The sequence below is a fragment of the Hylobates moloch genome, unplaced genomic scaffold (genome assembly GCF_009828535.3).
Source record: "Hylobates moloch isolate HMO894 unplaced genomic scaffold, HMol_V3 SCAFFOLD_19, whole genome shotgun sequence".
Classification (NCBI taxonomy): domain Eukaryota; kingdom Metazoa; phylum Chordata; class Mammalia; order Primates; family Hylobatidae; genus Hylobates; species Hylobates moloch.
The window spans coordinates 33,178,728-33,206,033 of record NW_026652294.1 but is presented as its reverse complement, the minus strand read 5'-3'; the positions used below and the strand labels follow the sequence as shown (position 1 = coordinate 33,206,033).

Sequence of the window (27,306 nt, the reverse complement as noted above, 5' to 3'; positions counted from 1 at the left end):
GAAGGAGAAAAAGTAGTAAAAGTAGTTTGATTACGTAACTACTGAACATCACATTATGTATGAGACATCTTATGTATAATATTTAACAAAAAACCCTTCTTATCCCCCTATCATACCATTTAGGAAACAACCCACCTTAAATTTGTCTCCTACAAAATTTCTGGCAATGATCTACTGGACAGCCATGACTGTGAAGTAAAACTTTGCTCTCCTTTTGTTTTGTTTTGTTTTGTTTTTGAGACAGAGTTTCGCTCTTGTTCCCCAGGTTGGAGTGCAATGGCAAGATCTCAGCTCACTGCAACCTCCGCCTTCCAGGTTCAAGTGATTCTCCTGCCTCAGCCTCCTAAGTAGCCAGGATTACAGGCACCTGCCACCACACCCAGGTAATTTTGTATTTTTAGTAGAGACGGGGTTTCACCACGTTGGCCAGGATGGTCTCGAACTCCTGACCTTAGGTGATCCGCCCACCTCGGCCTCCCAAAGTGCTGGGATTACAAGCGTGAGACGACGCCCGGCCTCCTTTTGTTTTAAACTACGTTATTTTATTAATACATCAGGCAACTCTATCCCACAAAACATCTGTAATGCTGGAAGTTATGCTTACTCTTTTAAGTACTTCAGAATATTATATATTCAACTTAATAATGAGATAGTGACAATTTGAAAGGGTTTCACTTCGTATACTATCAGTTCGCTGAGAACTAATAAAAAAGTGTGGTTTTTGTGGGTCATCCCAAAAATCAAGTACACTTTGGGAAACAGGGAGTTAAAAATCTTTCGGAAGTTAACTTGGTATAAGAGTATGAAAAGCCTCTGTTGCTCTAGTTCTGAGGAAATGCTCTCCTTTTTCCTAATAAAGCTTTCCACAGAAGACAAACTCTGTACACAAAAAACAAGGTAAGTATGGGAAATAATTGCTGCAATTCATTAACTCTCAAAAAAGTTATTCATTTTGACATGTAAGAGAAACTTTATTTATGAATGTGAAATGTGCTTCGAAGTGCTGATCTGTTAAAATTCCATAAAACAAGCTTCAAAATGCAAGTCATTTGTGCCAGCTACGAGTAAATAACTGAAGCAGCATTTCCAGAGAGACTAGGGCAAAGGACAGAACAAACTACAAATCAGCAGAAAAGAAACCAAGCATAGTAGAGTGTTAATAATTCACCACAGTTACTGCTCTTAAAACCAAAGCAACTAAACAACTGTCATCTGTTTACTTTTACGTGTGTTTTCATCATCTCTACACCGTCTGAAGTGTTCAGTGTACATGGATGTGGACAGACAGTCGAAGGCTACAGGAGCTTTTTTTTCTATTAGAACAGTCATTTTAATATGTAGATTTGATGTGGTTATTTTGCTTTCTCTGTCTCTGCATTATAAGCTCTTAAAGGAAGAACATTCGTTGGGTTTATTAAATATTAGGAAGCATTCATATTTCATTTTTCCACCATGTCTTTTCTTTGTATGTATGTTTGTTTCCTGAGCACACTGTAATGGCTGTTTATGTGAATTCTGAAAGAGCAAAACTGGAACTGTGAAGAAGACCAAAAATAATAGACAGGCACCCTATTGTCCTGTGAAAAACACTAGACTTGGAATGAGAAACATGGGTCTCAGGCCTAGGTTCTCCTACATCCCTGCAGAACCTTAACTGAGTTACTTAACCTCTCTTTCGTTTACCCCTACAGTGGGGATGTCAACACCTAACCCACCCTATCGTATAAAATTAATGTATGAATAAACTGAGTGGAAGAACGTTATAAATTAAACTGTGCAATTGTAATAAATTACTCTTATCGTACCCTCTATCAAACAACCTGGCATTACTGGCACATGGTATTTCCAGTACTTGAACATATTTGACTTTCTGGGTGATTGAGCATGAAATCAAATCAGATTTGGCTCAGAGTCATTTCTCCAAAGGGAGGTAATCATCTTAGTATTCTGGATAATTTCCCCTAATAAGATCCCTTTTGGAGTAACACAGTCCAGTGGAGAGTCCCTGCTGACAGTGAATAAGGCTGTGTCTATATAAGTTCACATGACGTGGTTAGCACATGCAGTATGTCCCAAGACATTTTCAGGCATCACAAAGACTTGAAAATTACTAACAGTTGTCTTTCCTTTGGTATTTAGGCAAAAAATGAGGAAGATTCATAAGTAAGTTAACACAGAATTACCAAAAACTTCATGGGAAAGAAATGAAGGGATGTTTCAGGGTAGCTTTTCGAGTCCCAAGTGGTCATTGATTTGGCCCTTCTGTTTCTGATTGTGAAAAAGCATTCTGAAAGAATGGGCGCTGGTTCAAGAGGAGGTCTCTGAGGGTCAGCCTTTGGCTGTTTATAGAGGTGAGATTCAAATGCCCTCAGATCATGAAAAGTGCTTGAACTTATTTCAGAGAAGAACTGTTTTGAAATGCCCGTGAAAATACTGAGTGGGCCACGTTTTTATTTTTTGAGATTAGAAATGTATAAACTATTTTTATTATTAGAAATAATTGTGAAAGCCTCACTGGACAACATCCTAGCTGAGGAAAAGAACAGAATTTTTGTATTAGTATGAACTGCTAACTTATTACTGTATTTAGATCTACTGACCATCTGAGGGAGTTAGAAGTTAAAGTAAACAGCTGTATCTCTAGTGGATCTTTGCATATTTTAATCCAAATATGGTAAAGGGCAGGGCTAAAGAAGGGAGTGTCCATAAATGGGGCTCAGAACTTGTAACAGAAAATTAAAATATACTCCACTCAAGGGAATTCTGTACTTTGCCCTTTGGGTAAAGTCTCATTTACATTTCTAAACCTTTCTTAAGAAAATAAAATTTCCTTTGATCTCTCTTCTGAATTGCAGAAATCAGATAAAAAACTACTTGGTGAAATGACTTCTTGTCACATTGCTGAAGAACATATACAAAAGGTTGCTATCTTTGGAGGAACCCATGGCAATGAGCTAACCGGAGTATTTCTGGTTAAGTATTGGCTAGAGAATGGCGCTGAGATTCAGAGAACAGGGCTGGAGGTAAAACCATTTATTACTAACCCCAGAGCAGTGAAGAAGTGTACCAGATATATTGACTGTGACCTGAATCGCATTTTTGACCTTGAAAATCTTGGGTAAGACTATGCTTTGTATTGTATATGTATGTATGTTGTGTGAAAAGTGGTAGGCGTGTGAAAGAGAACACATATATGTATATGCAGATGATAATTGATGTCCGTACATGCAGTCGTATGTTGAATAAGATTACTTTCACTTTTAATTATACTGCATTGTGAATTGCACAGTTATCTAAACTGGGCATTCACGTGCTCTTTTATAAACTTTCTTAAGCACTGGATTATTAAGTTTTCTTTTCAAATGTATACAGACTGAGACAATAAATAGAAAAGGGTTTTGTTTTAAAATCATACTTTTAAAGAAACAGATTTAATACTCCTTTGCATTGAGTTAGTGTTTGGCCACTATGCTTGCATACATAATTGTTAGCTTTTTAGGAAATTCACTACTATGTTTTCAAGCAACTGTGTTTACGGTAATGCATAAAGTTCTAGTTCAAAAAAATGTAATGTTTCAAGTAATATTTGTTGAATGAAAGCGTTATTAAATCTTTTGCCAGAAGACATCAGACACTTTGGGAGGCCGAGGCAGGAGGATCACAAGGTCAGGAGATCGAGACCATCCTGGCTAACGCGGTAAAACCTCGTCTCTACTAAAAATACAAAAAATTAGCTGGGCGTAGTGGCGGGCGCCTGTAGTCCCAGCTACTTGGGAGGCTGAGGCAGGAGAATGGCGTGAACCCAGGAGGCGGAGCTTGCAGTGAGCAGAGATTGCGCCACTGCACTCCAGCCTGGGTGACACAGCGAGACTCCGTCTCAAAAAAAAAAACAGAAGACATCAGATCTCCCTGTGATCCGAAGTAGCAGACGTACTTAACTTCCGTGGTAGATTATTGTAGATGGGATGCCAGAGATGAGAACTAAAGACACCATCTGAATTTTCAGAGCTTAAATTTTGCTGATTTATAATATATTGCATACAAGTATGCAGTCATAACATGCTAGGTTAGGTCCTTATTAATTATTTTTGCCTTTGTTTACATCATAATAGCTACCACTGTAGATATAATATGACTCCACATATTTGCTTTTTACCTCTTCTTTGTTTCTCTTTTTGAGACAGAGTTTCGCTCTTGTTGCCCAGTCTGGAGTGCAATGGTGCAATCTCGGCTCACTGCAGCCTCCACCTCTGGGTTAAAGTGATTCTCCTGCCTCAGCCTCCCGAGTAGCTGGGATTACAGGCACCCGCCACCATGTCCGGGTAATTTTTTTTATTTTTAGTAGAAATGGGGTTTCGCCATATTGGCCAGGCTGGTCTCAAACTCCTGGCCTCAGGTGATCTGCCTGCCTCAGCCTCCCAAAGTGCTGGGATTATAGGTGTGAGCCACCATGCTGGGCCACTTTTTTTCTTTTACTAAAAAATATTTTGAAACATCTGTTTTTCTCAGGAAACTGCGCCAGGTGCTGGGGGAGTACACAGCTCTATACACTTGGTTTCTACCCCTCAAGGAGTTGGTAGACTACTAGCTAAGATATAAGATACATGGCTGGGCGCAGTGGCTCACACCTGTAATCCCAACACTTTGGGAGGCCGAGGCGGGCAGATCATGAGGTCAGGAGATCAAGACCATCCTGGCTAACACGGTAAAACTCCGTCTCTACTAAAAAAAATACAAAAAATTAGCCGGGCATGGTGGCGGGCACCTGTAGTCCCAGCTATTCGGGAGACTGAGGCAGGAGAATGGCGTGAACCTGGGAGGCGGAGCTTTCAGTGAGCAGAGATTGCGCCACTGCACTCCAGCCTGGGCAACAGAGCGAGACTCCGTCTCAAAAAAAAAAAAAAAAAAAGATATAAGATACGCACAGGCACAACTAGCCGCTGTTCTATGTGCCTGTTTTCTGATCAACTCTAATTTGAGTTAGATCACTCCTTAGGTTTAGTCTCACCACAGATCAAAAAATGGACACTACTCTTAATAGAAACATGCCTCACTTTATGGAATAGATGTTTTTCAGGGCAATTATACGGCAGTCATCCTGTTTGTATCAAATCATATTTTTACTAGCATAAATTTTAATTTGAGAAATGCTTTATCTTCATGACTGAGGTTATGTCAACACAATTCATGCTTATCTATTGACCTAAGATAGCTGTTAACTAACTTCTATATTACAAGTAAGAATTTGTTGAAGAATAACTTTTAGTCGGCATATTAACTTCCCAAATAGGTGTGAAATGGACTGGGGTGAGTTTATGAACACCCAGAAGTATGCATTTCAGTGAGCACAGTCTTTTCACTTAAATTCACTTTCTGCTCCTTACTGTTAACACTATTCAGAGACTAGACTGTTCCCAGCGTGGCTGAAAAATTATAAAATAGATAAACTAATTAACTTCTCCCATCCTACCTCTCCCAAATTTATTCATTTTCCTGTATTCCTCATCTCAGTAGTAGCATCATTATCCACCAAGTCCCATATGAAAATCACCCTAGAACCTTCCCAGTGCTTTGTCTCCCACGTCTAGTGGGTCAGTAAGTCCTCCCAATTATTCCTTGCAAGTACTTCACAAATCCAGCCTTCCTCTCCAGTTTTACTACCTTAGTTGATTTCCTCTGTGGACAGTTAGAATAGCCTCCTAAAGGGTCTCTCTGCATCCAGACTTGCTCTGACCCTTCTTGCCATCTATTTTCCATCTGATACCTCTAGGAATCATCCTAATATGCAAATCTTATCATATCTCTCCCCTGCTGAAAATTCTTTAAAAATGTATCCAGAATAGATTTAATCAACCTAGTATGGCTAATGCCCTTCAGAATCTCACTCTTCCCTATTCTTCATCCCTTGGGACTCTTCCAATGGGAGCTCAACTGCAGGCATGAGAACTCAAAAGTGTCCATCATTTTTCAAAACTTCAAGACTTGACTCTGAGCAACTGGGTAGATACTAGCACCATTTACTCAAATGCGGAAGAATGATAAAGAACTAAAATTGTTGGAGGCGACCTCAGGGGGTTATTTCATGAATTAACTTTTAAAATGTATAAATATCCATTAGGCTTGGTTTGCATATAATAGGAACCTAAGAATAGTGGTTTAAACAAATGAGGGTTTCTTGTTCACAAATAATAAGTCCAGAAGTAGGCTGTCCAGGGCTGGCGCAGTGGCCACATGATATCATCAATGCATAGGCTCCTTCTACCTTCCCACAGCACCATCTCGACGTGGCCCCTTCTACCTTTCCATTGCACCATCTCGACGTGGCCCCTTCCACCTTTCCATTGCACCATCTCGACGTGGCCCCTTCCACCTTTCCATTGCACCATCACGACGTGGCCCCTTCTACCTTCCCACTGCACCATCTCGACGTGGCCCCTTCCACCTTTCCACTGCACCATCTCAACGTGGCCCCTTCTACCTTCCCACTGCACCATTTCGACATGGTCCCTTCTACCTTCCCACTGCCCTGTCTCAAGATGCAGGCTTTGTCCTAATGGTTTTTGCTTCAAAGTCACAAAATAACTACTCCACCTTCCTGATCGCATTCCAGGCAGGAATTAGCCCATTGCACAGTAGGTCTCTTGAAGATACTAGCAAAAATAACCAAGGAATACAAATAGATGGAATTTTAAGAAAATGTGGTCGAACGGTTTAATGAGGAAAAGTAAATGAAAAACATTATTATATCTAGAAAAAAAATGTATCCTAACCATTGTGGGAAGTGGGGAGAGGATAGAGGCCCATTTGAGAATGGAAGAAAAACTATTGGCCCTTGTGCCAGAAAAAAATACATATATCTATACCTGCAAACTTGTGGCCTTTTTGGAGAGGTTACAGACTCTTTGAAAACGTTCTCCCTGGACCTCTAGTGGTTCCTGGACCTCAGTTAAGAATCTCTAATTAGGCAAGGTGTGGCTGCTCATGCTTGTAATTCCAGCACTTTGGGAGGCCAAGGCAGGAGGATTGCCTGAGGCCAAAACTTGTGTAACCAGCCAGCAAATTCTCCTCATCCGCTGCCCAGACAGAGCTGAATTATCAAGACAAGGGAATTGCAATAAAGAGTTTAATTCACGCAGAGCTGGCTGTACAGAAGGCCAGAATTTTATTATTACTCAAATCAGTCTCCCCGAAAACTCAGAGACTGGCATTTTTAAGGATAATTTTGTGGGTAGGGGGCCAATGAGTTGGCAGTGCTGATTGGTCAGATCAGAGGTAAAATCACAGGGAGTTGGAGCTGTCCTCTTGTGCTGAATCAGTTCCTGCGTGGGGACCACGGACCAGATAAGCCAGTTTATCCATCTGGGTGGTGCCAGCTGATCTGTCAACTCAGGGTTTACAAAGTATCTCAAGCCCTGATCTTAGGTTTTACAATAGGGGTGTTATCCCCAGGAGCAATTTCAGGAGGTTCAGAATCGTGCGGCCCTCCGGCTGCATGACTCCTAAATCATAATTTCTAATCTTGTGGCTAATTTGTTAGTCCTGCAAAGGCAGTCTAGTCCCCAGGTAGGAAGGGGGCTTGTTTTGGGAAAGGGCTGTTATCATCTTTGTTTCAAAGTTAAACTATAAGTTCCTCCCAAAGTTAGTTCAGTTTACACCCAGGCATGAACAAGAATAGCTTGGAGATTAGAAGCAAGATGGAGTCAGGTTAGATCTCTTTCATTGTAATAATTGTCTCAGTTATAATTTTTGCAAAGGCAGTTTTAGTTCAAGACCAGCCCGGGCAACATAGCAAGACTGTATCTCCACAAAAGATAAGAAGATTAGCTGTGCATGGTGGCGCGCACCACAGTTTCAGCTACTCGGGAGGCTGAGATGGGAGGATTGCTTGAGCCCAGGAGTTTGAGGGTACAGTGAGCCATAATTGGGCCACTGCACTCCAGCCTGGGCAAAAGAGCAAGATCCTGTCTCAAAAAATTAAAATGATGTCTAATTAGATTATGTGAGCCCCTAAGTGACTATATTTGTGCACTAGAATTAGCTAAAGTGGGGGAAAAAAAGATGCATTTGATGGTCTAGTCCCATAATAAATAACCCAGTGTACCATAACTACTAGGAAACTGTTCATTAAATTAATGGATATGTTGTGTTCAAGATAGAAATCAAATGATAAATTCTGTTTGATATGTCCTATTCATGACTAGCCACATAAATGAACGTATTACTCTGCAAGCATGCCAATGCAACATTAGTTATATGGAATCAAATGAAGAAAAAGAATGTAAGTTTTCATGTATAAACATTTCAGGTAAGTTTTTACTTACCACACAGATTTTTCATATTAAAGATTTGGCGGCTGGTTCTTTTTACACTGTGTTCTTATTATATGTTTATATTATCTCAAGCACAGATGTTGTTAATCTTTTTCTTTCTGCTTATAACAGCAAAAAGATGTCAGAAGATTTGCCATATGAAGTGAGAAGGGCTCAAGAAATAAATCATTTATTTGGTCCAAAAGATAGTGAAGATTCCTATGACATTATTTTTGACCTTCACAACACCACTTCTAACATGGGGTGCACTCTTATTCTTGAGGATTCCAGGAATAACTTTTTAATTCAGATGTTTCATTATATTAAGGTAATGTTAATGTTATTAATTTATAAGTTAGCAAAGGACTTGTACTTTTAAGTCAATTATGGATGTGAGACAATCAGAAAACGGTTACGAGGGAAGGTGCAAGAGAAATGGGATTTATTCCACAGCCAGGCTTGGTGGTTGGGGGAAAGGGTGCTACCAGAACATAGAGGCAGTGGTGAGAGGAAGGAGAAAAAGAGAGGAAACAAGTAAAATAATAAACACAATTAATAAAGTAATAAAACACTTGTGGATTCTTGTGTCTATAAAATTACACGTTTTATCCAGACAGCCACCAGATGGTGGGGTATTTGTTAAAACCAAGTAAAATTAATATTAAAAGTTTAAATGGTATGGTCAATTTGTTAAAACCAAGTAAAATTAATATTAAAACTTTAAATGGTATGGGATCTCAATTACAAGGTTTTAGGAAACTTAAGGAATAGCCCTTTAGTGTAGACTAAAGCCGAGTGATAAAAAAGATTGCCTCCCTTTAGTCCTGCCCTCGTCCCCATTTGATTTAGACACCCCAGAACACGTCTAATCTTTCAGTACTTCATATAGTTAATCATTTTAAGGCTCAGAAATCTCGGAGAAGATTTGCTAGAAAATAGCCAGAAACACACATAAGGAACTGTGTGCTTATTTGTGTGTACTAGATAGCCTTCCTTCCTGAGAGTGAGGATGATTGAGAGGGAAGAGCGTGGCTTGTGCTCAGATCCTCACTTTCTCCTTCACTAACCTTAGACAAAACGCACCATTCCCAAAACCTTGCCTCCTTCATTTTATAAAATTGGTGTCATAACAACACTTACCCAGAAGGGTACTCAAAGCCTTAAATGACATAAAGTATTTAAAGCATTTAGCCTAATACCTGGCCTATAGTAAAGATTATTATTTTTGTTTCCCTTCAGTTTTGGACAGTAACTGGGTAGTGGTCCCGGTAGGAGATCATAATGTAGCGATTCTTCATTGCCTATTGAAGAGAGAGCTGAATGCTTTGGTTGCCAGATATGGAAGCAGTATTGCTGACACTTTGTTATCCAAACCAAGAGGCCTGTCTTCAATTTTCATGCAGATAAGCAAGAGGAGGGGGAATCACCCAACATCTGTAGAGAGCTGGACCACAGGAATAGAAACAGAATTGTTTAAGAGACCAATACCAAGCTAAATAGTTAGTGTAACCAGTGATGAAACAAAAATCACCACATCCATTAAGAAAGAACATTTATTTCATGTTTTTTGATCATGGTTCTGGAGAACTATTTAATGTACATTTTACCTGGAAAGACATTGTATAATTCAGTTGTATATGAATTTCATATTGTATAATTTATTTGTATGTTTTCAAAGCTATAATACCATTGGGTTTTAAAGTATTTCATAAAGCTGTCTTACCAATCTTAGTTGATGAAGTAAAATGTATTGAAGGTATTATTGACTCTCTTGAAGCAAAGAGAACAAAACATACGGTTTTTACATAATAAGAAAGATGTTTTCGATTTTTTTCAGACTTCTTTGGCTCCACTACCCTGCTATGTTTATCTTATTGAGCATCCTTCCCTCAAATATGCGACCACTCGTTCTATAGCCAAGTATCCTGTGGGTAAGTCATAGTTCCCATTGTCATAACTCAATAAAATATGTCCTAGCTGAAACTCAGAGAAATTTACTTTTTATTTTATTTTTGAGATAGAGTCTTGCTCTGTCACCCAGGCTGGAGTCCAGTGGTGTGATCTCAGCTCACCGCAACCTCTACCTCCCCGGTTCAAGTGATTCTCCTGCCTCAAGCTCCCTAGTAGCTGGAATTACAGGCATGTGCCACCCTGTAATTTTTATATTTTTATTACAGATGGGGTTTCACCATGTTAGCCAGGGCTGGCCTCAAACTCCTGACCTCAGGTGATGCACCTGCCTCAGCCTCCCAAAGTGCTGGGATTACAGGCAAGAGCCACTGTGCCTGGTCGAGAAAATTATTTTTAAAAAAACATTTACAGCTACCTTCCATATCCTTGGGCTTATAACTGTCAAGTAACAAGCAGCGTAGCTCCAGGCAGGCTCTAACTGTACCGAATTGCCCCAATTTCACTGAGCAGCTTTCTGGTTTTGTTCATGTTCCCTTTGCTGTAATGCTTGGCCCTTCTATTTAGTCTGGCACAACTCTTCTCATTCTCAAGATTCAGTTCACCTGTCATCTCCTATAGAACTTTCCCTGACCCCCCTCTACAGCATTAATTACTCCAGAAATGTGTACATTTGACTAATATTTATAGTTGCCTACCAGAGACCAACCCTGTGCTAGGTACGGGGGACAGAACAATGAGCAAGACACACAATCTTCCCTCAAACGGCTTCGTATCTGATGAGAAGACAGACAGGTAACCAGGTAATCATTGCAGAGTGATAAATGCTAAATAGGGGCAATTACAGGAGACCGGAAGAGCAGGAAAGACCTAACCCAGTCTTGATGGATCACAGAAGGCGCAAAGAAGTGGGATCCATCTTAAGATTGTGTATGTGTATGTGTTTGGGGGAGGAAAGGAAAAAAATTGAGAGCACTCAACAGGATTCTAGACAAGTGTCTTGAAATTATCTGTGACGAAAGGCCATTGTTGATTTCCAATCTGCTATAGAGCAATACTTTTGTAAAATATGATTTTAAAATGAATTTCTAGAAAAACGATCACATATTGAATGTTGCAGCAATGTCAAATTGCTATAAAAGTTTCTAAACACTTACTTTAATTTCTGTACTTATCTTGCCTGGGACTAGCAGCAGACAATTGGTGGACCAGTCCCTGTCCTCAGACAACACTTTGAGGAAAAAGGAATATCATATACAAAGGCCCCAAACCCCTAATTGATGACATGCCATACTTGATACACTGTGTTCTCCATTTATCTTAGCACTCTCTGTTCCCTACCCACTTCTGCAGGCTGCTAATATATGCTTACTAAATATTAGCTCAAATTACCAGTAAGTACACAATTCCAACTTATAAATGATCATCATTCACAGTTGGGTTTTTTTTTTTCTGGGAAAGGGTCTCACTCTGTTGCCCAGGCTGAGTGCAGTGGCATGATCACAGTTCACTGCAGCCTTGACCTCCTGGGCTCAGGCAATCCTCCCATCTCAGCCTCCCGAGTAGCTTGAACTACAGGCACGTGCCACCACATTTGGCTAATTCTTTATTTTTTGTAGAGACAGGATCTCGGTATGATGCCCAGGCTGGTCTCAAACTCCTGACTCAAGAGATCCTCCCACCTTGGCCTCCCAAAGTGCTGGGATTACAAGCATAAGCCACCATGCCTGTACCTCATTCACAGTTTTAATCATACATATCCCACACAGACTCATACAAACTTATCCATTCCTTCCCACGCAGGTTCTATAACTATAACCATATATAAAATACTAGCCAACCAGAAGAATCGCTTGAACCCTGGAGGTAGAGGTTGCAGTGAGCTGAGATTATGCCATTGCACTCCAGCCGGGGCAATAAAAGTGAAACTCTGTCTCAAAAAAACAAACAAACAAAAAATACTAGCCATCTAACACCGGAAATACATACATTCATGAGCTTGTCCGGAGTGGTCAGATCTGACTGGATCAGAAAGGCAAGGGATCTGTTTCTCCAAAGTGCTTGTGCTACCAGTGACCTACTCCAGGTGGTTTTCTGACCCTCTCCTTATCAAGACCTGTCGAAGATCTGAGAAATTGTACCCGACTTTCAAGCTAACCATTAGCCTAGCACCTCTGAGTGGATGCCAGTAGAAGACACAAGACTCCTGAAACAGAGACAAAGAATAGATTATTGACAGTAGTAATAGCAGAGTGTTAGCATTTCTGCACCATTCCCCAGGCTCCAGTTCCCACAGGGTGACATGGAGAGAGCCAGATGGCAGCTATCCATGCCAGTGGTTGCATTCTAGGAGAGAAACCCTGAGCTGAGGGAACTTTAATTTTATTTATTTATTTATTTATTTTTTTGAGATGGAGTTTCGCTCTTTTTGCCCAGGCTGGAGTGCAGTGGCACGATCTCGGCTCACTGCAACCTCCACCTCCTGGTTTAAGTGATTCTCCTGCCTCAGTCTCCCGAGTAGCTGGGATTACAGATGCCCACCACCATACCCAGCAAATTTTTTGCACTTTTAGTAGAGATAGGGTTTCACCATGTTGGCCAGGCTGGTCTCGAACTTCTGACCTCAGGTGATCCACCCACCTCGGCCTCCCAAAGTGCTGGGATTATCGGCATGAGCCACCGCGCCCAGCTGTGAACCTTCATTTTTATAATGGGCAGTAGGCACGAGTGCCCCTTGCCCCAAGGAAGACCTCATTCGTAACTTCCAAGGCTGTTCACTATACAGACATCCTTGAAAAGATCATCTGGAACAAAAATAGTCCGTGTCTTGCTCACGAGACTTGCACATATGCAGAAGATCCATGAAGAATCCTCTCTGCACATTCCTCTTACCATCTGCTTTGCAATAGACATTTCACGAGCTGTTTGTCATCTATTCACTTGTTTATCCTGCCAGTTACTAGGCTGTGACTTCATCTTTACCTTCTGGTAACTTCCAAGATGCAGCCCCACACTCTCATACACCCTCTCAAACACCCTCTTTCTTCTCTATTCTATTCTCTTTCCTGAGTGCCCCATTAGCATAATTAATTATCTGCAGACTACACTACAATTAAAATTACAACTTAAAATATTTTTTGTTAAATCTCAGATGGTTTAGCCAGGAGTAATTTAATTTAAAAGCAGGTTGGCAAACAATATAAATAAATAAAAATCTAAAATTATTCTGGATATTCAAGCGTTGATACTTTTGTGCATAATAAAGGGATCTTTATATGGCCATCTTTGGTGGCCCTATTGTCCGAACCAAAAATTAACTTTTCAATACAAGATCTCATATCAGAGCAGAATATTTAGATTGTAGGACATGGCTATGGCAGAGTCAGGAGTGGCGCTGAATGAACAATAATTATACAAATAACTTTTCTAAGTCTCAAATGAGACCACGGTTAATCTGAGAAAGTTAGGAGAGGGCTGTGTCCAGTTGCTTTCCCATATTTTGTGTGTGTGTGTGTTTGTGTGTGTGTGTGTGTGTGTGTGTATGATCATAAGAGTGGCTGCAGCAAACTGCTTCTTTCTAGGATAAGGTTTACCTAGAATGATCCTGTCACATTTCTTCTGCCTTGGGAACAGAGTACAAAGGTGGTCCTTGTAGATGCCTACTAGAAGTTAAAGCAAAATTTGTATGCAGTAATATTCTTAGTGCATTATAAAATGTTGACTCAGAAAGATTCTCTCTAATGTTAAACATGCTTTTTTTCCAATGAGTGCATGATATAAAAATATTCCAAATAAAACAGCAAAGTTGGGGACGGCGCGGTGGCTCACGCTTGTAATCCCAGCACTTTGGGAGGCCGAGGCGGGCGGATCACGAGGTCAGGAGATCGAGACCACGGTGAAACCCTGTCTCTACTAAAAATACAAAAAATTAGCCGGGCGTGGTGGTGGGCGCCTGTAGTCCCAGCTACTCGGAGAGGCTGAGGCAGGAGAATGGCGTGAACCTGGGAGGCGGAGCTTGCAGTGAGCCGAGATCGCGCCACTGCACTCCAGCCTGGGCGACAGAGCGAGACTCCGTCTCAAAAAACAAAACAAAACAAAACAAACAAACAAACAAAAAAAACAGCAAAGTTGGAAGGAGAACATATAACATTTCTAATTATTTACAATGAGCTTAATATTCCCTCATATTGAAATATTTTAAAGATTTGGCTGAACTTGTAAGGGCCAAACATATCAGCAGATGTTTGTTCTGGCTAAGAGTAGCATTGCCCACAAATATCATAGCCCAAGATTGATATTTGAAAGTTTGGAAATTTTAAGCTTTTATTTGGTGTCACAGAGAAACAGGATCTGTATCTCTTATTGCTAAACCTTTGATTTGTTTCAGCTAATTGCCTATATTTTGATATTTAGCTTACTCCAATTCCTTACTTCAAGTATTGATACTTTTGTGCATAATAAAGATTCCTTTATTCTTAAATCATTGACTAGGAGATTACTATGATTGACTTAAACTATTCAACATTTACTCTTGAACTGGAGAAAAATTTACCTACCTTGAAAATTGGAAGCCCAACTAAAATCAGGATTCTATTAGAAAAAGGAGGAAGGTGAAATGGATTTGGGGTAGGCAAACAACAATGTATTCTATAGTATTCCTACTGACATATCTACAAACACACTTTTTCACGTATTTGTGTAAGTCATTTATGCACAGATGCATACCTTAGCCACATTTACAACAACATATACTTAAATATATGTTCACACGTATATGCAAGAAACCTAAGCACAACAAATAAAAAATGATGCAAGAGAATATGATAAGATTTTGTGTATTGGGAAATAACAGAAGCGGGTGAAAACAAGATAAGTGTAAAAGAATGCAGTATGTTAATGGGATGGAAGAGAATGAGGGTAGTGCAGTTGGTAAATGGTTTGACAAATGGAGAAGGTGATGACTGGGGAGATGACTGTGGGAGACTTGAACAGGAAGGAAGGGTCTACAGAAATAGTTTAAAGAAAGAGTATTTTGTAGTTGTAAGGATGGATGCTTAACAGCCACACGAAGTAGACCTAACAGTACAGGCATCATTTCATATGAGTTAGAAGAAATGAACACAAGTTTTTCCTGCATAAAATTAAAACCAGGCCAAGCACGATGGCTCATGCCTGTAATCCCAGCACTTGGGGAAGCCGAGAAGGGCAGATTACCTGCGGTCAGGAGTTTGAGGCCAGCCTGACCAACATGGTGAAACCCTGCCTCTACTAAAAATACAAAAATAAGCCGGGAGTGGTGGCCCGTGCCTGTAATCCCAGCTACTTGGGAAGCTGAGGCAGGAGAATCGCTTGAACCTGGGAGGCAGAGGTTGCAATGAGCAGAAATCACGCCTCTGCACTCCAGCCTGGGTGACAGAGTGAGACTCTGTCTCGAAAAAAAAAAAAAATTAAAACCATTGCACTATTGTGTTAGGATGGATTGTTATGTTAAGCACAAAATAATTGCTCAAGGGTCACGTAGGTTGTCATATTGACTGAAATCCATGATTCATCTAGTCTGGATTTCTGTGAAATCTATAAAAATAGATGTGCTTCCTCCCGTCACGGCTAAGTGTTAGATCTTAACAGTTTCTCTTCAGGTCCACCTATTATTTTGTCAGCATAAACTTATCCACCTCTTTTACTATGTTACGACTTTTAAATATTTTAGCAATATTGAAGGAAATCTAAATAAAAAAGACCACAAGAGTTTCCTATTTCTAATACCACTGATTTTTTCCATGTTCTTTCCCAGTCTTTATTCACTATGCATCTAACTTAAACATGTAAATGTTCTGCTTTACGTTTTGCCAAACATTATGTCTCAAATATTTTCCATGATGCTACATGGTTTACCTTTTTAATAATTTTTAATAACATAATTCTAAATCTTGATACATTAAAATGCTTCGTTTTATAATATATTTTCATACTTATATAAATGTGACTATCTCTCCTTCTGTACCTAGGTATAGAAGTTGGTCCTCAGCCTCAAGGGGTTCTGAGAGCTGATATCTTGGATCAAATGAGAAAAATGATTAAACATGCTCTTGATTTTATACATCACTTCAATGAAGGTAAGTAATAATGAAGGTGACGTTATCAAACTTAACCACCAAACATTTAAATAACAATTGGTGGCTGGGCGTGGTGGCTCACGCCTGTAATCCCAGCACTTTGGGAGGCCAGGTGGGTGGATCACGAGGTCAGGAGATTGAGACCATCCTGGCTAACACGGTGAAACCCCGTCTCTACTAAATATACAAAAAATTAGCCAGGCGTAGTGGCGGGCGCCTGTATTCCCAGCTACTCGGGAGGCTGAGGCAGGAGAATGGCATGAACCCAGCGGGCGGAGCTTGCAGTGAACCGAGATCGCGCCACTGCACTCCAGCCTGGGCGACAGGGCAAGACTCCATCTCAAAAAAAAAACAAAAAACAAAAAACTAAAAACAAAAAAACAATTGGAACCTGGGTCAAATTTGCCATGCTAATGATATGAAGTGCTTTTTAAAATTTTTATCTACTTCAGCTATTCCCCAATGGCCAGGATAGACACATCCAAGAAAAGCAGCTGCCAAATAAAGACTCCACATTAAATCCTCATTTCCTGTTAATCTCCATTTTAAAAAGAAAAGAAAGATGAGAAAATACAAATGCCCAGTAAACATATGAAAAGATGTTCAACATCACTAGTAATTAGAGAAATGCAAATTAAAATAAGTAATCATTTTCCCCCATTAAGTTGGGAAAATATTAAAGTCTGCAAATATCAAGCGTTGGTAAATGTGTAGGAAAAGGGGAAACTCTCATTACCTGCTGATGAACATATAAGTGAACATATAAGTTGGTAAAGACATTTTAGAGGATAATTTTACATCATCCACTTCTTAAAACACACCAATCTTATTACCCAGCAATTCCACATCTCAAAGAAACACAAGCACAAGCAACATGTTGTTTACAAAGATAGTTATCGTGCATCATTTATAACAGCAAAAGAATGGAAGCAGCACGAATGTCCACCTGTTGGTGGACAGTTAAATAAACTAACATGGAAGAATCTTCAAAACACGTTGGTAATTAGCAGAAAGCAAGTTGCAGCCCAAGACATTCAGTACACCAACTGGCTTTAAAATAACACTAATAGTCATCACCTTCTAGGATACATATATATGTTAACATATCACAGGAAAAGTCCTAGAAGAAAACACACCAAACTGATAACAGTGGTTACTGGGGAGGGGAGGCAAAACCCAGGCTAATTTTGTCTTAATTATATTCAATAAGAATAATGTATTTACGTATTATTTCCGTAATTAAAAATTAAATGGGGACTGGTGGACAAGGTGGGTATATAGAGCTCTATGTACTATCTGCTCATTTATTTGGTAAATCTAAAACTGCACTAAAAAGTCTATTAATTATAAAAGAAGTTTACTTTAAAATGGAAAATAATTGCTTAAAATCAAAGAGGCATTCTATGTAAACAATTATTCCAACAGACTGAGTTGAAATTGTTGTTGAGGAATGGGCAATTATAATAACAGAGCTGGTGTATACTTCAGTGTCTGTGGGGAGTAAATTCCTCAACCTCAGATTGTGCATCCTACTGCAATCACAGACTTTCCTTTTGTGCTTGGAAATCCTTTGACTCCAAAATCATGAAAACTGAAAATGTGCTTTTTACCATCTTTGTCTGAGGGCAGGTTCTATAGTGTCTAATGGAACTGGTTTTGAGAAGACCACAACATATTTACAATAAACTCTTTAAATAGTAAGTGTGGGACTACAATATGTTAAGAAGTGATACATTCAGATAGAAGACCACAAATCTGGGTGGAAAGCAGGGTTTTCAGATCATGGTCCATAGAATCCTATCACAAGGGTGGAGAAAAGCAGTTCCTGCAACACCCCACCCCTTAACCCCTTATCTCTGCTTCAACCAGAACTCTTCTGTATGTTAGAGCTCTTCTGTGTAACATTTCATTTAAGCAAAGGATTTGGCAATTCAAAAATTGTCAACCACGATTAATTTAGACTATCCAGCTTGGTGGATTTTCAACTGAGCACTTGTATCCAAAGAATGCTGACAAATGAATCATAGCCCCATGTGAAAAGTCTCAAGAAGTGTGTTGAAGGGCTTTGTTCTTGACTCTGTACTACTCAGAATTGTAGTTAGCGAACTGGATAAAGACATATGCGACATGCTCACCTAAGTGACAGGTTGCAGGAAGATAGCGGGAAAACATCCTGGCTGAGAAGGCAGAGCCAAGAAGTCCTGACCATCTTTAACAACTGTTTAAACCAAATGTTTAAGGTTAACAACATCAGGGACAAAGTTTTATTCTTATGTTTAAAAAAAATCCCAGAATAAGGGAGGTAATGGTCTTTTTTTTCTGCCTTGAATAAACAACACTTGAGAAGTGTAAATAAATTCTGAGTCTGTAATCCAGGAGAAACAACTATAAAGAGGAATTTAGCCAAGGAGAGCATTGAGAATGTTGAAGAGCTTGAAAATCATAGTGAGAATAATTCCTGGCCAGGCGCGGTGGCTCATGCCTGTAATCCTTGCACTTTGGGAGGCCAAGGCAGGCAGATCACTTGAGGTCAGGAGTTCAAGACCAGTCTGGGCAACATGGGGAAACCTCGTCTCTACTAAAAATGCAAAAGTTAGCTGGGTATGGTGGCATGCGCCCATAATTCCAGGTACTCCGAAGGCTGAGGCATGAGAATCGCTTGAACCAAGGAGGCGGAGGTTGCAGTGAGCCGAGTTCACGCCACTGCACTCCAGCCTTGGTGACAGAGTGAGACTGTCTCAAAAAAAAAAAAAAAAAAGAAAAGAAATAAAGAAGTCTACATTGGAAAGAAATTCGACATATTTTCTGTGACCCAGAGGGCAGAACAGAATCAATGAGATAAAGTTACCTAGAGACAGAATTTTTTCTTTTTTTTTTTCTTTTTTTTTTTTTTTTTTAAGGGGTTTCCTTTTTTTCCCGGCCGGGGTGGAGTGCAGTGGTGCAGTCACGGCTCACTGGTTGGGCTCAAGCAATCCTCCCACCCAGCTTCCTGAGTTGCTGGGACCACAGGCGTGCACCACCACACCCGGCTAATTTTTGTGGTTTTTGTAGAGACAGGGTTTTGCCACGTTGCCCAGGCTGGTCTTGAACTCCTGAGCTCAAACAATCTGCCTGCCTCGGCTACCCAAAGCATTGGGGTTACAGGCCTGCGCCATTGCACCTGGCGAGACAGAAATCTCTTATTAACCAAGCTGAGCAGCAATGAAACGGGCCACACTTTGTGAGGCTGTAAGAAGTCATCTTCTGCATCTGTAAGATGGCCAGAACAATACGGAGAATATTCAAACATAGATGGAAGTTAGGTTTTCAAGACTCCTTCCAACTGTAAGTAGCAAAAACATACTCCTTTGTGTTCTATCAGTTTTTACTTTCTTCCTATCCAACTTTTTGGTTTAAAGAAATGAGATCTGGTAAGTTCCCATCTTCATCTTGGAAGGTGTGATAGAGTTTAATTCTTCCCTTTCCCGTGTCCACATCCTGGCAGTGGATGTTTCATATCCTTCTGTTCAGAGATAGAGTCTATTTTTCCACTCCTGGAATAGCTAGATTGCCCATGTGACTTGTTTTGTGCCATAGAAGAGGCTTGAAAAGCACTTGCACATTGGAGCTTGCTCTCTTCCTGCTCTTGCAAACCCTGTACATGTACCATTATGTGCAACAGCCCACATTGGCCTGCTGGATAATGAAAGACTTTGAGGTGGAAAACTCAGGCACCCTAACAGACAGTCATGCAACTCCAGCTGACAGACATAAGAGTGAGGCTATCCCATAGGATCCAGCCTCCAGGTGAGCTGTCAGCTTACCACAAAGGCAGGAGCAAAACATTCAAGAATCCACAAAGCCAGTGTAGACGGAAGAAACTTTTCAACCAACCCACAGAATCATGAACTAAATTAGGAGGTGGTTGTTTGAAGCCACTAAATTCTGGGGTAGTATGTTATGCAGCAGAAGCTAACTGACACAGAAGTGATCACTGGGTATACCCATTCTAACTCTGCTCTAAAGCAAAGGAAGGCTTTCCTTTGAGTTGTGACCATAACACACTGTGGGCCCTACGTTGGACCAAAAGTTCGTCCGTTTGCTCAGAGATAGCCTGGTATATACATAAATTACTCCTTTTCCAAGTTTCTGGGAACTGGGTTGAGGTTGCTGCATCTTTGGAAGTTGGTCTCCACCACTGGCAGGCTGCCTGCATCGCAAGATCTCATTACTCAGGAGCTGTCCAAGTGTCTAATGTACTTAGTTAAGAAAAAGAGGCCCCGGCATGGTGGCTCACGCCTGTAATCCCAGCACTTGGGGAGGCCAAGGTGGGCGGATCATAAGGTCAAGAAATCGTGACCATCCTGGCCAACATGATGAAACCCCATCTCTTCTAAAAATACAAAAATTACCCGGGCATGGTGGTGCATGCCCATAGTCCCAGCTACTCAGGAGGCTGAGGCAGGAGAATCGCTTGAACCCAGGAGGTGGAGGTTGCAGTGAGCCGAGATCGCGCCACTGCACTCCAGCCTGGGTGAAAGAGCGAGGTTCCATCTCAAAAAAAAAAAAAAAAAGAAAAGAAAAGAAAAGAAAAGAAAAAGAGCACGATACTGAAGTCACCTAAGTTGCTGGAACTCCTCCTGAAAATATTCAGTCATAAAGCATCATAGCTGGAAGGGTCCTCCAAGATAAGCTAATCCAATACCTTCATTTGACAGGTCAAGAAAGCGAGCCTCAAGAAGTTCAGCATCGGCCGGGTGCAGTGGCTCACGCCTGTAATCCCAGCACTTTGGGAGGCCGAGGCGGGTGGATCACGAGGTCAGGAGATCGAGACCACGGTGAAACCTCGTCTCTACTAAAAATACAAAAAATTAGCTGGGCGCGGTGGCGGGCACCTGTAGTCCCAGCTACTGGGGAGGCTGAGGCAGGAGAATGGCGTGAACCCGGGAGGCGGAGCTTGCAGTGATCCGAGATCGCACCACTGCACTCCAGCCTGGGTGACAGCGAGACTCCGTCTCAAAAAAAAAAAAAAAAAGAAGTTCAGCATCTTGTTCAAGGCCGCATAGCCAGGGGATTAGAGCCCAGGTCTCCTGACCCCCAAACCTAGATTCTTTTTCTCCCAAACTGGCTTTTTCAGTTCTGTTTTCTACCTCTGTCCGTTGGCATGTTTGTGGACAGAGTGCTGATAGGAATCATTCAAGGACATCTTTTGGCCTAGTGCTGTTTATGAACATCCTTAACTAAACGTTATCTGTTCTCCCCATCGCTCTTCATTTTGTTATTGTTGTTGTTGTTATTATTGTTTCTTCCTTACATTGTCAACTTCCCTTTTTCCAGATTTTTTTTTTTTTGAGACAGAGTTTCGCTCTTGTTGCCCAGGTTGGAGTGCAATGGCTCACTGCAACCTCCACCTCCCAGGTTCAAGAGATTCTCCTGCCTCAGCCTCCCAAGTAGCTAGGATAATCCCAACCTGGGTATTTTTAGTGGAGATGGGGTTTCACCATGTTGGCCAGGCTGGTCTCGAACTCCTGACCTCAGGTGATCCACCCAACTCAGCCTCCCAAAGTGCTGGAATGACAGGCATGAGCCACCATGCCCAGCCCAGAGATGTTTTTAGTTGCCATTGATACATATTGTTTTTGTCATAGGAAAAGAATTTCCTCCCTGTGCCATCGAGGTCTATAAAATTATAGAGAAAGTTGATTATCCCAGGGATGAAAATGGAGAAATTGCTGCTATCATCCATCCTAATCTGCAGGTAACATTTGTTCTTTCTTTAAAGTGTTGAAGATAATAATGCTGTACCTTTGAATAGAAGTTTACAGCTCATACAGCACTTTGCGTACATTCGCCCATTTGATGCTCTCAAAAGACACTGAGTGTAGATAGGGAAGATGTTCGGACAGTCGCTCAATACTTATTCAGTGTAACCTGTGCTGGCTGTGTGGACACATCAGTAAGGATGGCCTACACGCTCAATGGAATTTATAGTGTAGGTACACAAAAGTCTAACTTTAGTCTAGAAATGAAGATAGCCAGATGTGATGACAGAATAATGAGGTGGGAGAGGAGTGGTCAGCCAAGGCCGCTTAGAGAAAGTGAAATTCCTACCCACATTCAGCGGGTGGGAATTATGATGTCTATTTTAACATAAGGAAATACAGGGCCAGAAGTTAGATCCTTCCCATAGCCATGTAGCTATCAATGACAGATCCAGAGTTAGTGCTCTTTCAAATTGGCCACATTGCTTGCTACCTCCCTGTGACAGAATAAGTTAGAGAAAAACAACTGGAACCTCTTTCTTCTGCCACTAGTCCCCGACTCTCCTCAGAACACCCAGAATCTACTCCTCGCCTAGTTTTATCAATAATGACATAGTGAAGAAGGAAAAGAAAAAAGGCTCTTGAGAGAATGTAGGAGGTTTAAATCTGGAAAAGGCAAAGGGAAAAGGAGAGAAGAAGAGATTTCCAAAGCCGAAGTATCCATTCCCCAGCGTGAGTGGCCTGCACGCTCTCAGACCTCAGGGATGGAAGAGAACTGGTGGATTATCAGTCCGGGGCTTTCAACCCCGACTAACCTTTACCTAGAGAGCTTTTAAAAAACATAATAATAGCAATGGCAGGACTCCACTCTGAGATACTCTGATCTTTTTGGCTTGGATAATCAGGATGGAAAAACACTGATTGATCCAGTTCCTATCCCTGTTTAGTGACTCTAATAGTCATTCAGACTTGCAACGGAATGAAGTGGCCTGCCCAGTAATACAGAGGAGTGAAGCAAATCCTGCTTTGTGGCTTAATGGGACCCAGGTGGAAACCTGAAGAAGGAGCCTTAGGCAGTGTTGGTTTTTGTTTTTGTTTTTGTTTTTTTTGAGACGGAGTCTCGCTCTGTCGCCCAGGCTGGAGTGTAGTGGCACCATCTCAGCTCGCTGCAAGCTCTGCCTCCCAGGTTCAAGCAATTCTCCTGCCTCAGCCTCCCGAGTAGCTGGGATTACAGGCTCATGTCACCACGCCCAGCTAATTTTTGTATTTTTAGTGGAGACGGGGTTTCACCATGTTGGACAGGATGGTCTCGATCTCCTGACCTCGTGATCCGCCCACCTTGGCCTCCCACAGTGCTGGGATTACAGGCGTGAGCCACCACACCCGGCCTTAGGCAATGTTTTAAAGGAAAGGTAAAGACTGGGGGAGAGAAAGGAAGAAAGCACTATTGGTGACAAAAATATCGAGTACAAGAAACAGAGGCCAAGGTGATGATGTCATGGCAGGCTAAAACAGGATTTTTCAGGTTTTAGGATACTTTGAGGAGTACAAAAATAATCCCAGACAGGCGGAGAAGCGAGATGGATGAGGTCAGTAGCAAACTGGGCTAGTGGTAGGTCTTGAAAGTTAGGAAGGATGGTTTTGATTTGACAGACAATAAGGAATGGCTCAGTATTCTACAGGAGGGATTGATTGGTTAATTCTTCCAACAAATATTTTTGAATGACAACTAAGCTCATTCTGGGCCCTGAGATTCAAGATAGGGAATGTTCCTCATGGAGCTTCCATCCCAATGGGTGAGGAGAACTGACCATGAATAAGTAAACAATATGTAAACCAAATCATTTCAAACTGTAATAAGTGCTGTAAAAGAAATACACAAAATAATATAGCAGAGGGTATAACAAAGGGTTCCAATTAGATGGAGTGGTCACAAAGTGCCATCTCAGAGATGGTGGCACTGAAGTTGGAACCTAGAAGATGAGAAGCCAGCCATGTGGAAGGCAAGTGAAAGGCCCTGAGGCTGGAACAAACTTGGAGCATTTGAGGAACAGCAAGAAGACCCATGTCCCTGGAGAGTAGCAGTGAGCAGAGGACAGTAGAGCCTGGAGAAAACACACAGTCCGGGACCTAGTTATGAGTCTAGATTTTGTCCTAAGAGTGATGGTTCTTACTAAGGGATGCTAATTGGAATCACGTAAGGGACCCCCTCCCAGTGCCTAGAACCCACCACAAACTACTAAAGTAGTGCTTCTCAAACTTGAGCCACGTGACAATTATGGGGAGCTTTTTAAAAATGCTGATTCCTGGCCAGGAGCGGTGGCTCACACCTGTAATCCCAGCACTTTGGGAGGCCGAGGCAGGCGGATCATGAGGTCAGGAGATCGAGACCATCCTGGCTAACATGGTGAAACCCTGTCCCTACCAAAAATACAAAAAAATTAGCCGGGCGTGGTGGTGGGTGCCTGTAGTCCCAGCCACTCGGGAGCCTGAGGCAGGAAAATCACTTGAACTTGGGAGGCAAAGGTTGCGGTGAGCCGAGATTGTGCCACTGCACTCCAGCCTGGACAGAGCTGAGACGTCTAAAAAAAAAAAATGCTGATTCCTGAGTCCTATTCCCAGAGGCTCTGATCTCATTCATCACGGTGTAGACAGGGAACCAATTGAGTTCACCAGGTGATTTTTATGTGGCTCAGGTCTGGATAGCACTGCACGACATCGGAATCTCCGCAGGTGGGGCTAGCCAGACGTGTGTTGAAGAGGTTCCTTTAGTGATTCTGGGGCAAGTCTCTGCCTGAAAACCACCGGTTCAGAGAAATAGTTCTCAGCCGAGCCACCCTGTAAATCATCTGGGGCCTAAATACAATAAACACAGAAAACAGTGAACTATAAATGGGTAGCATGAGGGATTCGAGGAGATGGGTGAAAGAAGTACGTATCCTGATCGCATGGTTGCAGGTTATATGACTCTATGCTCTGCAAGTCAGAACTCACAGAACTGTACACAAAAATGAGTGAATTTCACTGTATGTAAATTTTAAAATAAAATTTAAAAATAATGATGCCTAGGCCCTCCTCTCAGATTCTGATTTGATATCTGAAATGGGCCAGCCCCTCTACCTGTATATATGTATTTAACATCCCAAGCGATCATAATGCACCACCAGGATGGAGAAAACTGCTGTGATGCGGCACTTCTCAAACATTAATGTTGTGCACGTGAACGTCGGGGACCTGTTAACATGAAGATTTTGATTTGGTAGGTCTGTTGCGCATAATGCAATCCTGCTTTTCTAACAAGCTCCTGGGCAATGCAGATGCTGCTGGGAAATGTTAGAAATGCAGAATCCCAGGCCCCCACCCCCAACCTACAGAATCAGAATCTTCATCTTAACAAAATCCCCAGACGATTTACAAGCACCTCAAAGTTTGAGAAGAACTGTTCTGGGATTCCTGTGGTGTGACAGCCATGGTGCTTGAGGGCTCAAAGGTCCAAACCCCTGGTGCAGGACCCTTCAGATAACTCAGTTGTTACCCTAATGTAGGAGCACATTTGAAATACACTCACCTTGTCCCAGACTCTCCCCAGCCCAGCACCACCTTCTCTCACCAATCCCCGTCAGAATAGAATCTCCTGTTATGCAGGTACAACATGGCTCATTTTTATGTTTCCCAGCAGTAGAATGTCTTGCACACAGAAGACTCCTAATGGATATTTCCTAAATTTTGCTGAACAGAATTTAACTTGAGCTGGCAACAGGCAGACTATGCACTTAGGTAGACATGCATTTAGTTTTGCCTTTTAATATTATAAATTTCTTTGGCTACATTCAAGGTAAACCTGGTATTGAAGCAAACTCTTTTTTTTTTTTTTTTAGAGACAGGGTTTCACTCTGTCACCCAGGCTGGAGTGCAGTGGTGTGAACACAGCTCACTGTAGCCTCAACCTCTGGGGGCTTGAGCAATCCTCCCACCTCAGCCTCCTGAGTATCTGGGACTACAGGCATGCACCACCACACCCAGCTAACTTTTCATATTTTTTCTAGAGATGGGATCTCTGTGTTGCCTAGGCTGGTCTTGAACTCCTAGGCTCAAGCAATCCGCCCACGTCGGCCTCCCCAAGTGCTGGGATTACAGGCAAGGAGCCACTGCACCTGGCTGAAGCAAATGTTAATTACATGTTTCAATTATACAAATGCAAAGGGGAACTCTTAAAACTACTGCCAAAATGCATGACCCAATTTCAGTGCAGTCAGATCACTTGCCTGCATCTCGATGCCTCGCTCAAGTATCTCTTTTAAAACAAAATACTGTAATTTGTTAGTTGTCTAGAGTCTCACATACATTTTTAGAGGAGAAAAACCAAATATAATATATTTATTTTGATTGTTCCTGAGAGGATCAAGACTGGAAACCACTGCATCCTGGGGATCCCGTGTTTTTAACTCTTGATGGGAAGACGATCCCCCTGGGCGGAGACTGTACTGTGTACCCCGTGTTTGTGAATGAGGCCGCGTATTACGAAAAGAAAGAAGCTTTTGCAAAGACAACTAAACTGACGCTCAATGCAAAAAGTATTCGCTGCTCTTCACATTAGAAATCACTTGTAGCTCACATCTTATACAGTGTCTTACAAATTCTGCTAGTTGTAAGCTCCTTAAGAGCAGGGTTGTGCCTTATTCAACTGCATACATAGCTCCTAGCACAGTGCCTTACTCGGTAGGCATCTAAGCAAATTTCTTAAATTAATATATCTTAAAGATATCATATTTTATGTAGGTAGCTTATTCAAAGAAGTGTTTGCTATTTCTGTATAGCTTATTATACGTTATACTTGGGTAGCTCAACATTCTTAATAAACAGCCTTGTATTCAGAATATAAAATTGAAATAGATATATATAAAGTTATTTGTTTTATTGTGCTTTGCTTTATTGCACTTCACAGACACTGTATTTTTTTTACAAATTGAAGGTTTTTGGCAACCCTGTGTCTAGAAAGTCTAAGTGCCATGTTTCCAACAGCACATGCTCACTCCTTGTCTCTGTGTCACCCTTTGATAATATTTCAAGCTTTTTTATGATGTATTATATCTGCTATGGTGATCTGTGATCAGTGGCCTTTGATGTTACTGTTGTTAAGTGTTTTGGGGCACCATGAATCGTGCCCATGTGAGACTGTGAACTTCGTGAATGTTGTGTGTGTTCTAACTGCTCTACTGACTGGCCATTTCC

General features: G+C 41.4%; 1 protein-coding gene across 3 annotated transcripts in view; it reads left to right on the top strand.

Moving 5' to 3' along the window:
* Positions 1-26,982, top strand: part of ASPA (aspartoacylase) — a 28,240-nt gene extending 1,258 nt beyond the window's left edge. The window contains exons 2-9 of one of the 3 annotated variants that reach the window (XM_032138550.2): positions 266-383; positions 860-897; positions 2,856-3,118; positions 8,442-8,637; positions 10,147-10,240; positions 16,226-16,333; positions 21,961-22,070; positions 26,474-26,982. In XM_032138550.2, coding sequence (XP_031994441.1) covers positions 2,883-3,118; positions 8,442-8,637; positions 10,147-10,240; positions 16,226-16,333; positions 21,961-22,070; positions 26,474-26,671 — 942 coding nt within the window. In that variant the 5' untranslated portion in view covers positions 266-383; positions 860-897; positions 2,856-2,882 and the 3' untranslated portion in view covers positions 26,672-26,982. Of the gene's footprint in view, positions 1-265; positions 384-859; positions 898-2,718; positions 3,119-8,441; positions 8,638-10,146; positions 10,241-16,225; positions 16,334-21,960; positions 22,071-26,473 lie in introns of those variants that run through there. The other 2 variants (XM_058431565.1, XM_058431566.1) reach the window with 2 other exon arrangements.
* The last annotated feature ends 324 nt before the right edge of the window (positions 26,983-27,306 follow it).